Source organism: Terrapene carolina, unplaced genomic scaffold, assembly GCF_002925995.2.
Source record: "Terrapene carolina triunguis isolate 2854851 unplaced genomic scaffold, T_m_triunguis-2.0 Scaffold38, whole genome shotgun sequence".
Classification (NCBI taxonomy): domain Eukaryota; kingdom Metazoa; phylum Chordata; order Testudines; family Emydidae; genus Terrapene; species Terrapene triunguis.
The window spans coordinates 1,354,921-1,367,180 of NW_020664389.1; the positions used below are offsets into that span (position 1 = coordinate 1,354,921).

The window sequence follows — 12,260 nt, forward strand, 5'->3', positions numbered from 1 at the left end:
TAATTGCAGTGTAGACGTACACAGAGTGTCACAGCTAAATACAAGGTGGAACAGATTGTTTATCATAAGCAGTTAAAACATATTCAAGGCAAAAGCTGGTGGGGATGTTTATTGTGTCCAGGGCTTTGGAGCTGTGCTCCGGCTCCGCTCCAGCTCCAGGCAAAAACCTGCAGCTCCACTGCTCCAGAGCTGTTCCGCGCTCCAGATCCGGGCTCCGCTCCAAAACCCTGGACACGCACTGGATTTATGGTTTATTACAACAATCTATGATCCAATAGCCCCTACCTCCCCCAGCTATGTTTTGTTCTTTAGCCTTCTGTGTCCCCATATATTTAACTGTTACACCACAAGGCAGCTTACGTCAACCTAACTCTGTAAGCATCTATACTAATATGTCACTCCCACTGATGCAATTTGCCTGCTATGCCGACTTAATAATTCCATCTTTTTGAGAGGCATAGTGTTTCGGTCGACGTAGTTAGGTTGACAATGTCAGTGTAGACACTGCATTGCTTACATCAACTATTGCTGCCTTTCAGAAGGTGTCCTACAATGCCCCATGCTGACAGTTAAATCAGTGCAAGTGCTCCTGGTGCTGACATGCACTGCTGACACACGGAGCATACTGTGGACATGGCAAAAGCAATCTAATTACTCTGGTGGCTGTACGGCAACATAATTTAGGTCTACCTAATTTTGTAATGTAGACATACCCTAAGGAAGAGTTTTGTGTAAGTCTGAAAGTTTGTTTCTCTCAGCAACAGAAGTTGGTCCAATAAAAGACAGTACTTTACCCACCTTGTCTCTCCAATATCCTGGGACCAACATAAACACAGAAAAACTGCATATAACACAGAGAAAGAAATGTCATTTACAAGCTTCTAGAACTTTATTGAAAACATTACATGAAATATTACAACCCATAAAGTACTTGACAGCATCCATTTCATGTGTATTTAGCGCATTAGCAGAAGGATTAAATGGCTGACATTTCTAAACTTGAAATTCAACTAGACAGGATATATCCATTCATTTGCATAATGTATTAACAAAATGTAAACTTTGTATTTAAGTAAGTTTAGAGATCAGGCCAAACAAAAAATTAAACTAGGGCTTGGTCCAAACAAATAACTTTTTATGAAAAGAAAGAGACCCACAAACCTCAGAAAATAGCCCAATTCCCTGGAGGTATGGGAGCCTCAGGTTCAAGTCCCTGCTCTGTCTGATCTAGTCTGTCTCAATGTCTCCTGCTGGAGCCATTCCTATGTGTAAATATTCATTGGGACACAGAAAGACACATTAACTCTACAGCTCTGTGGTCAGCACAGTCACCTGGGCTGTGGGAGACCCAGGATCACATCTCTGCTCCAAATTGGGCAGCACAGGACTTAAACTTGGGTTTCCCAGAGTTCAGGTGAGTGCCCTAACCATAGGACTGGGTTGCCTTATTCTCTCTCTCTAAATTACATCTTGGACCTTACAATCCTTTCCTGACAAATTTTTTGTGGAAACTTGTATTTCTAGAAAAAGTTGGTTTCAACAAATCAGTATTTTACAATGAAAAATGTTCAGTCGAAAAATTCTCAACCAGCTCTTACTGTAAAAAAAAAGGGGGGAGGCTTATTTCAAGTCTGAATTTGTCTAACTTCAACTTCCAGTCACTGGATCTTATTATACCTTTGTCTGCAAGATTGAAGAGCCCTCTATTACGAAATATGTATTCCCCATGTTAGCACTTATAAATAGTGATGAAACAGTCCTTAACTTTCCCTCAATAAGCTAAATAGATTGAGCGCCATAAGTCTTTCACCTCAAGGCATGTTTTCCAATCATTTAATCTTCTCCAAACTGTCTAATTTTTCAACATCCTTCTTGAATGATGGACACCAGAACTGGACACCGTATTCCATAACAGTCACATCAATGCCAAATACATAGGTAATATAACCTCTCTATTCCTGTTTATTCCTAGTTAGTCATCCAAGGATCACATTAGCCTTTTTGGCCACAGTGAGCTGATGTTCAGCTGAATATCTACCATGACCCCCCCAAGTCTTTTTCAGAGCCACTGCTTTCCTGGATAAAGTCCCATATCCTGTAAGTATGGCCTATATTCATGGTTCCTAAGTGCATACATTTATATTTGTCTATATTAAAATGCATATTGTTTGGTTGCACCCACTTTACTAAGCAGTCTGTATCAGTAACCTATTATTTAACACTTCCCAAATCTTTGTGTTGTCTGCAGACTTTATCAGTAATGATTTTATTTCCTTCCAAGTGATTGATAAAAAATGTTAAATAGCATACGGTCTACAATCAATCCTTACATTACACTATTACCTTTATCTACCAAACCTGTAATATCATCAGAAATAAATATCAAGTTAGTTTTGGCAAAGTTTTGGGGTCACTGCATCTCTGACCCTTTTGTGGCTTCCTTGGAAGCACCCCCACTAAATCTCTGGCCTCCAGTTGTCACCTCTCTTGGGGTGGGAACCAACATTCCTCTTCCTCTAGAATGGGGATGTAGGCTGCAATTTCTCCTGCCCTTCACTGTTATCACTTTAGCAAGCCTGAGGTTACTCCAGCACTTGTGGTCCTGTTATCTTCCAAGGGCTATGACAGGTTTTACCAGTGACCAGCCAGACTTCATAAAGCAAAGTATTTATTTAGAACACAAGCATTAAAGATAAAACATAACTTGAAAACAATGAACAGCTTATATGCATGCCTGCCTTAGCAGTTGTCACCCATCTTCTATATGGAGATTCTGGTAGATTTCAAAGTCTTTCAACCTTTCCAGCAAGGTTAGACTCACAGATATTAAGGCCAGATGGGACCATCATGATAATCTAGTGTCAACTTCCTGCACATAGTACGCCACAGAACCTCACCCACCCATTCCTGTAAAAGACCCGTAACACCTGGTTGAGTTACTGAAGTCCTCAAATCATGATTTCAAGACTATTTCCTCTTGGTGAAAGTCTCATGTCAGTTCTAAGGCTAAGTGAATGTGAACCCTTCTCTATAGCAATCTTCCCATTTTATGCATTCTCAATTCTTTGTCTGCTGGGACTCCTGAACCCACTCAAAACCAGTATATGTAACTTTCCACAAGGAGGTGCTACTTCTGCAGTCTTATTTATGCATCTGTGGATTTACAGTAATTGCCGCTAGTTAGCTAGTTTCTGATAGTTCATTCACATTAGGTGACTTCCTCTCAGTTGCTGCATTTCTTATCATATTTCAAGAAACATGTTAACCCCTTCAGTGGGCAACAATGCAGGGTAAGAAGGAAAACTGACTCACATTTCATTCATAAAATTAAATCAGATGTTTCCCAGTTCTCCACAAATTTGACAAGCTCTGTTTTTTATAAACCTATGTTGATTAGCATTAATTATATTCCCTTTTTAAATTCTTTATTAATCAAGTCCCCCATCATTCATTCCATTATATTTCCCAAGCTCAATGTCAGGGTGACAGGTATATAGTTACTCATTTACTCTTTTAAAAGGTCGGCACATTAGCTTTCTTACTGTCCTCTGGAATTTCTTCAGTGTTCCAAGACTTATTTCAAATCAACACTGACAGTCCAGAAAGCACCTCAGCCAGCTCTGTTAAAACTCATCAGTTATCCCTCAACTGTTATCTACCCAGATAACTCAACCTCATAAGATTTCTGGAGGCTGCCAGAGTCCGGAATGACTGAATAGAGGCCTAGAGGCTGGAAAAGGAGCTGTCTGGTGTGCAATGATTGGGACAGGTCTATAAATCCGACAACGAGCTGCTGTGCAGCCAAGTGAGTATGGAGCAGACAGGCCCTAGAAGAACCACCAATGCACAAAGATCTTGATCTTCATCTAACATTAGAGGTAGATCACTGACCAGTCACATTAACATGATTAACTAGGGTTAAGAAAGTATGAGGACACAGAAACCCTAGAGCAGCCAGCTACAATATTTTCTATGACTTTTTTCCCCAAAAAACATTTTGGACATATCAAAGTTAGCAAGATTGTCAGCACCAAGAGACGATTTTGAGCAGACATCACACACTAGCTTTCTTAAAAGAAACTAGGACCCTGCAGTCTCAGAAGGAACTGTTGCTTATTTCAAACATCAATAAACTCACACTCCACTACTACTGTTGGCTAGCCAGGAAGGATATGATACTATTCATAGGTCATGATGGGGGCACTCCTGAAATTTTCAGAAGCTTAGACAGTCAAATTAGCCACTGCTACAATAAACTCAGCCTTTGCCCCTCAAGATATTGACTTGCCTTTCTGATAGTTGACTGCTCAGTCTAGCTCTGAGCAATATCATGTATAATGTAGCAGGAAAACTCTTTAGAGAGAAAAAATGCAATCCAGTAACTGAGTGTCAGGAACCCAGATTAACTAAACTATGCACCATCTGAAACTGTGCTTCACAGATGCTATGATGGTAAAGGCAACATAACCTATCCTCACCTTCTGCATAGGCATAGCATAAAACTTCAAAACTCTTTACATCACAATTGTTTTAACTCAACATTAAACATTTGCAACCAATGCTGTAACATATTTCTATCACTTCTTTTGTCAAAGATCTTTTATAAAGTAAGGTGATCTATGAGAACAAATCTCGCAGAAGGCATTCAGGCACCACTATATGTTGACAGTTCGGGATAAAAGATTTGTATCAAGTCCTACCAAAACAAAATCAGTGGTATTTCAATCCTCTTCCTCTCCAGGTTGCCTGGAAGTTCAATGACCCATCAAACTCATAACAACATAAGAACATAAGAAAGGCCGTACAGGGTCAGACCAAAGGTCCATCTAGCCCAGTATCCTGTCTACTGACAGTGGCCTATGCCAGGTGCCCCAGAGGGAGTGAACCTAACAGGCAGTGATCAAGTGATCTCTCTCCTGCCATCCATCTCCACCCTCTGACAGACAGAGGCTAGGGACATCATTCCTTACCCGTCCTGGCTAATAGCCATTAATGGACTTAACCACCATGAATTTATCCAGTTCTCTTTTAAACTCGGTTATAATCCTAGCCTTCACAACCTCCTCAGGTAAAGAGTTCCACAAGTTGACTGTGCGCTGCGTGAAGAAGAACTTCCTTTTATTTGTTTTAAACCTGCTGCCTATTAATTTCATTTGATGACCCCTAGTTCTTGTATTATGGGAATAAGTAAATAACTTTTCCTTATCCACTTTCTCCACATCACTCATGATTTTATATACCTCTATCATATCCCCCCTTAGTCTTCTCTTTTCCAAGCTGAAGAGTCCTAGCCTCTTTAATCTCTCCTCATATGGGACCCGTTCCAAACCCTTAATCATTTTAGTTGCCCTTTTCTGAACCTTTTCTAGAGCCAGTATATCTTTTTTGAGATGAGGAGACCACATCTGTACGCAGTATTCGAGATGAGGGCGTACCATCGATTTATATAAGGGCAATAATATATTCTCAGTCTTATTCTCTATCCCCTTTTTAATGATTCCTAACATCCTGTTTGCTTTTTTGACCGCCTCTGCACACTGCGTGGACATTTTCAGAGAACTATCCACGATGACTCCAAGATCTTTTCCCTGACTTGTTGTAGCTAAATTAGCCCCCATCATATTGTATGTATAGTTGGGGTTATTTTTTCCAATGTGCATTACTTTACATTTATCCACATTAAATTTCATTTGCCATTTTGTTGCCGAATCACTTAGTTTTGTGAGATCTTTTTGAAGTTCTTCACAGTCTGCTTTGGTCTTAACTATCTTTAGCAGTTTAGTATCATCTGCAAACTTTGCCACCTCACTGTTTACCCCTTTCTCCAGATAATTTATGAATAAGTTGAATAGGATCGGTCCGAGGACTGACCCTTGGGGAATACCACTAGTTACCCCTCTCCATTCTGAGAATTTACCATTAATTCCTACCCATTGTTCCCTGTCTTTTAACCAGTTCTCAATCCATGAAAGGACCTTCCCTTTTATCCCATGGCAGCTTAATTTAGATAAGAGCCTTTGGTGAGGGACCTTGTCAAAGGCTTTCTGGAAATCTAAGTACACTATGTCCACTGGATCCCCCTTGTCCACATGTTTGTTGACCCCTTCAAAGAATTCTAATAGATTAGTAAGACACGATTTCGCTTTACAGAAACCACGTTGACTATTGCTCAACAGTTTATGTTTTTCTATGTGTCGGACAATTTTATTCTTAACTATTGTTTCGACTAATTTGCCTGGTACAGACGTTAGACTTACCGGTCTGTAATTGCTGGGATCACCTCTACAGCCCATTTTAAATATTGGCGTTACATTAGCTAAATTCCAGTCATTGGGTACAGAAGCTGATTTAAAGGACAGGTTACAAACCTTAGTTAACAGTTCCGCAACTTCACATTTGAGTTCTTTCAGAACTCTTGGGTGAATGCCATCTGGTCCCGGTGACTTGTTAATGTTAAGTTTATCAATTAATTCCAAAACATCCTCTCGTGACACTTCAATCCATGACAGTTCCTCAGATTTGTCACCCAGAAAAGCCAGCTCAGGTTTGGGAATCTCCCTAACATCCTCAGCCGTGAAGACTGAAGCAAAGAATCCATTTAGTTTCTCTGCAATGACTTTATCGTCTTTAAGCGCTCCTTTTGTATCTCGATCATCAAGGGGCCCCACTGGTTGTTTAGCAGGCATCCTGCTTCTGATGTACTTAAAAACCATTTTGTTATTACCTTTGGAGTTTTTGGCTAGCCGTTCTTCAAACTCCTCTTTGGCTTTTCTTATTACATTCTTGCACTTAATTTGGCAGTGTTTATGTTCCTTTCTATTTGCCTCACTAGGATTTGACTTCCACTTTTTAAAGGAAGTCTTTTTATCTCTCACTGCTTCTTTTACATGGCTGTTAAGCCATGGTGGCTCTTTTTTAGTTCTTTTACTGTGTTTCTTAATTTGGGGTATACATTGAAGTTGGGCCTGTATTATGGTGTCTTTAAAAAGCGCCCATGCAGCTTGCAGGGATTTCACTTTAGTCACTGTACCTTTTAACTTCTGTTTAACTAACCCCCTCATTTTTGCATAGTTCCCCCTTTTGAAATTAAATGCCACAGTGTTGGGCAGTTGAGATGTTCTTCCCACCACAGGGATGTTGAATGCTATTGTATTATGGTCACTATTTCCAAGCGGTCCTGCTATAGTTACCTCTTGGACCAGCTCCTGCGCTCCCCTCAGGACTAAATCTAGAGTTGCCTCTCCCCTTGTGGGTTCCCGTACCAGCTGCTCCATGAAGCAGTCATTTAAAGTATCGAGAAATTTTATCTCTGCATTTCGTCCTGAGGTGACATGTTCCCAGTCAATATGGGGATACTTGAAATCCCCCACTATTATTGAGTTCTTAATTTTGATAGCCTCTCTAATTTCCCTTAGTATTTCATCATCACTATCACCGTCCTGGTCAGGTGGTCGATAATAGATCCCCAATGTTATATTCTTATTAGAGCATGAAATTTCTATCCTCTGAGGGCAAATCATGAAAACAGGTCAGTGTCTTGACCTCAAATAGAGGAGGCAATGGGGGCGGTGGGAAGCGGCACGGGCCGTGGGATGTGCTGGCCGCGGCTTCCCGCTGCCCCCATTGGCCCGGGACGGCGAACCGCGGCCAGTGGGGGCCGCGATCGGCCGAACCTGCCGCATCAGCAGGTAAATAAACTGGCCCGGGCCGCCAGGGTGTTTACCCTGGCGAGCCGCGTGCCAAACGTTGCCGACCCCTGGTCTATTGAGAGACTTTAATATGTAGCTAAATGTATTTCTTTTCTAGTACAGTCTAAACTGGCTAGTGATATAATACTCCTATCATTTCCAAAGGAAGGAAATAGCTAACTTTAAATAAATAAAGCTAACAGCCACAATGTCCTACTTGCTAGCAATACGAGACAATTGAGACAATTTAGCTAGAGTCTTTCAATGAGAGAGAAATCTAATTGGGATACATACTTGTGCCCACAGTTTGTGAATGTGGAGCTGTTGTGCTTAAAGCTAAGCTAGTGATTATACCACAGCAGTCTAGGCCAAAAAATGTGCTAAATTTAAAACTAGTGACAATCACATAAGTGTCCTCAATTTATTTATATGTGCTAATATTTTTCAAAGGAATTAGAACTTTTGAAGTAAAGTCATAATATGCATTGTTGCAATGTATTCCAATATTAGTTTTTAGCCAATAAAGATCAGTGACAGGGTAGGCTCACCTCACTTACAGTGCAGGTAGCTCCCTGAACAGACTAAATAAATACTACCCACAAAGCTGAACAATAAATTATTGGGCTCAATGCAAGAATTATTGGAGACATTTTATAGTCTATGCTATGCAGGTCAGAATTGTTGATCATAATGTTTCATTTGGGTGTTACAAGTAACGTATCTATAAAAGCTCTTTTTAAAAAATAAACTCCTTTTTCAGGATACAATCTAAATGTAAATGTAAATGTAAACAGATACAGAGAGGACACACCATTGATTATGAAATTTCCACCATGCCACTGTAATAAGGTTCAAATACAAGTGAGTTGGGGAAGGTATAAGTAAACTCTAAACTGAATAGCCAAGTTTCCAAGCCGGTGACTTAATCTCTGCCCCATCAAATACTGTCCAGATGAGCAATGAATGAAGTAAGAGGGACATTCAATGGTAAAAGCAAAAGGCAATTGTACAACCCTCTTGAATCCCATTTCTTTTGACCTTTTATATGCAGTGTGTCAAGCATACAAAAGGTAGCTGAACTGAGTTTGTTCATCACTACCCTTTTAGGTTGATGCACAATCTAAAAAGAAAGAGGTGCAACATGGATCAATACTGACACACAGAGTTTTAACCTTCCACACAATGTATGGAAAGCATAATACTGTATGAAATATAGGGGAATACTTAGGGCCAGATTGCACAAAAAGTTATCAAGCTATTAATGGAATTTATTTGAGTTCACTGCTTGATATGGCAAAGCTATCCTAAGGTACATTCCAACACCAGAAATGTTGCCCTTTGTACGTGCAATAGAAGGATGCTACCATTGGCAAAATTTAACCCAAAATATTTCAGTTGGTCTTTTGCTTCTGTTTTAATTTATATTTCTTGCAAAGATTATGATGTAAAATTGCAAATATTCACCTATATGGTTTTATTGAAATGGGAATATCTCATCCAATCAGAGTGCAGGGAGTAAAGGAAGGGCCTCAAGCAAAGCCCACTTGAAGTCAATGAAGGTAATTCCATTATTTTCTTTTCACTTTAGATCAGACCCTTGAGGAGGCAAAAATGTGCATTTTTCTTCCATTCACTAATTTCCTGTACTCTGTTTGGCTCTGGGAGAATCTGACTGGCAGAATCACTGTACAGTTATTTTTCAGTAATGGTACTATGGATACGGAAATATCTCTAACCTGAGTGGCTACTACAATCCATCTGCTCTGCTTCCTGTACTCAATATTCTCATTTTTGCCACCAATCAAGATGCCATCTCACTCCCTTCAAATGAAGCAGAGAAACTCCAAAATGTACATGAAAAAAAAAAATACCAGCAAGCAAATAGCATTGTGAAACCACTGAAAGGGAAATTTTTAAATATTTGACTCAGTCCCCTCCTGTGGCCCTGCTCCTGCTCCTATTGCAATCAGCTGGAGTCTTGCTGTTGACTTGATTAGGGGTAAAATTATGCCTTTTTTCTAATACCTGTCTGCCCTTCACCACTCCCCTCCTGCACAGTTCTTTGTTCCCACAATAACTCATCTATTTATGTTTTTGTTTATATTGGAAGAATCTTATCCTTTCCCATCCCATTCAGTTATGAAAGAAAACATTGTAGAAACAAATGTATTGCAGTTATAGTGGGAACTCAGAAGAGTCTCTCTGAGCTGTAAGAAGGAAAGTTGGGAGCAAAAGAAAAAAATGAGGAGAGAAGAATAGATAAGAGGAGTAAAGAGAAGGTGCAAAAGGTTTAGGACGAAGTTTTCGAAAATGTTCTTCATTTTGGCTGCCTCAATTTTTGGGTCCCCAACTTTGGACACCTACAGATTGATTTTCAGAAGTGCTGAGCACCTAAAGCTCCAGCTAAAGTGAATGGGAGCTGTGGGAGAGCCGCACCTCTAAAAATTGGGTTCCACATGTCTCAAGATGGGCACCAAGAAATTAAAGAACCCAAAATAAGAGGACACCTTTAAAAGTTTAGCTCTAATTTTTGACAGCTGGACTTTTAATAATTTGACAGCATATTTTGTTTCATATTTTCATTTAAATTTTTAGGATTTTTATACCACAGTGCTATGACCTCGTAAACAAAGCATCCTCCAGTTCTAATATAAGCCTATTAATTGTTTTCTACATTAGTTTTCTATTAAAAAACCAACAACAAAAATGACAATACATATTTAGACTTATCTCTAATCCTGTAGAAACATACATGAAATGCTGCTTTACCTTGTCACCTTCAGAAAAAGTTATTCCATCGATGGCTCTTTTCCAAGTAATTTCTGGTACAGGTTCTCCTTCTGCCTCACATATCAGTGTTGTTTGACCGTTTTCAAATGTGGTTTCATTTTTAAGATGTATTATCTGAGGCTGTACTGTTAAAAGTATAAATTATATTACTCATTGTGCATCAGAAACATTAAATAGCAGTTTATTTTTAAATGTCCTTTTTGTTTTAAAAGTTCATTCATGTTTACTCCATTGGGATTATCAGCAGCACTATTTCAAAATCCATGACACAACACAGGAAAACGAACTGCAGAGTGGGACTTATTTTTTAAAACAATGTAGGTCAAAATTGAATACAGACCTTGCATTATTAACAAGTTAAATACATTCTATGAAAAAAACCAACCAACAAATAGCATTAACATAATATTAAGGCAGAGAAATCAAGCACTCAGGTGTGCAGACATGAAATGATCAAGTTGAAATCTCAACTTTACTTCTGCTCCTTTTTACTTATGCCTTAAAACACTGATATTGTAATGATCCCGAGTTTGAGGCCTGCTCTACACTTAAAATTTAAATTGAACTAGCAGTGTCGCTCAGGGGGTGTGAAAAATTCACATGCTTGAGTGTCACAGTTAAGCCAACTTAGCCTCCAGGATAGACGTGGCTAGGTCAATGGAATAATTATTTCACTGACTTAGTTACTGCAACTTAGGGAGATGAATTACCTTTATTGACAGAAAAAGCCATTCTATTGCCTTAGGAAGAATCTACCTATGGGACTGTAGCTGTGCCAAGGTAGTACCTGTAGTGTAGCCATACCCTGAGATGACTCAGATATTAAGACAGACCAATGCCCTATACTACATTAACTTTGAATCAGTCTAAACCTTTTAGCCTGCTGAATTTAACCTTTCATAACTGCAAAACTATTGAAACAATTTTCTCCAAACTGGTGCCCTGATCCTTAAGAGATCCATGCAGGTGGACTCTTGACAACTGGGAATCCACATGGATGCCAGGGTCCATATGCACGGACAACATTACAGGACCAGAGCCTTTACTAATGCTAAATTATTGTGTGCTAAAGCCTCAGTCAGAATACAAGTCCCATTGTGATTGGTGCTGTAAAAACACAGTTCCTGGCCCAAAGAACACATTTTAAAAAGATAAAAAACAAACATACAAAAATAGACAAAGGTTGGGGGAAAGGGATAGAACATATAAGCAAAGTGATTAAGATAAAGATGGTCACACATCTTATTTCCATTTTTTTCCTATATATTTATACTATTATTAGGATTTTGCTCAGTCTTCCACACACACAAATCATCTTGAAGCAAAGACTAAAGCATGAAAAATTTTAGCCTGATAGTTGAATAGTTTAGAAAGTAATATGTGAGAAAATTATTTCCAAAATTATTTCCATGATTTCCTCTAACTATAGTGGTCCCTGCTGTCTATTGCTACCATCCCAAACAGACTCTTTTAAGGCAAACACAAGTGGTTACAGTGGTGACATACGCTGCTGTGTCAAGTATATTTGACAAAGCTAACAAAGTTCAATAGTCTAAACCAGGGGTCGGCAACGTTTGGCACGCGGCTCGCCAGGGTAAGCACCCTGGGGGGCCGGGCCAATTTATTTACCTGCTGACGTGGCAGGTTCGGCCGATCGCGGCCCCCACTGGCCTCGGTTCGCCATCCCGGGCCAATGGGGGCGGTGGAAGCCGCGGCCAGCACATCCCTCACCCGCGCCGCTTCCCGCCGCTCCCATTGGCCCGGGACAGCGAACCGTGGCCA

General features: G+C 39.8%; 1 protein-coding gene across 1 annotated transcript in view; it reads right to left on the minus strand.

Annotated features, from left to right (window-relative positions):
• The window catches only part of NCAM2 (neural cell adhesion molecule 2), a 242,275-nt gene that overhangs the window by 175,801 nt on the left and 54,214 nt on the right, over nt 1-12,260 (minus strand). Inside the window, exon 8 of the mRNA XM_024212344.1 lies at nt 10,458-10,603. Coding sequence (XP_024068112.1) covers nt 10,458-10,603 — 146 coding nt within the window. The remainder of the gene's footprint in view (nt 1-10,457; nt 10,604-12,260) is intronic.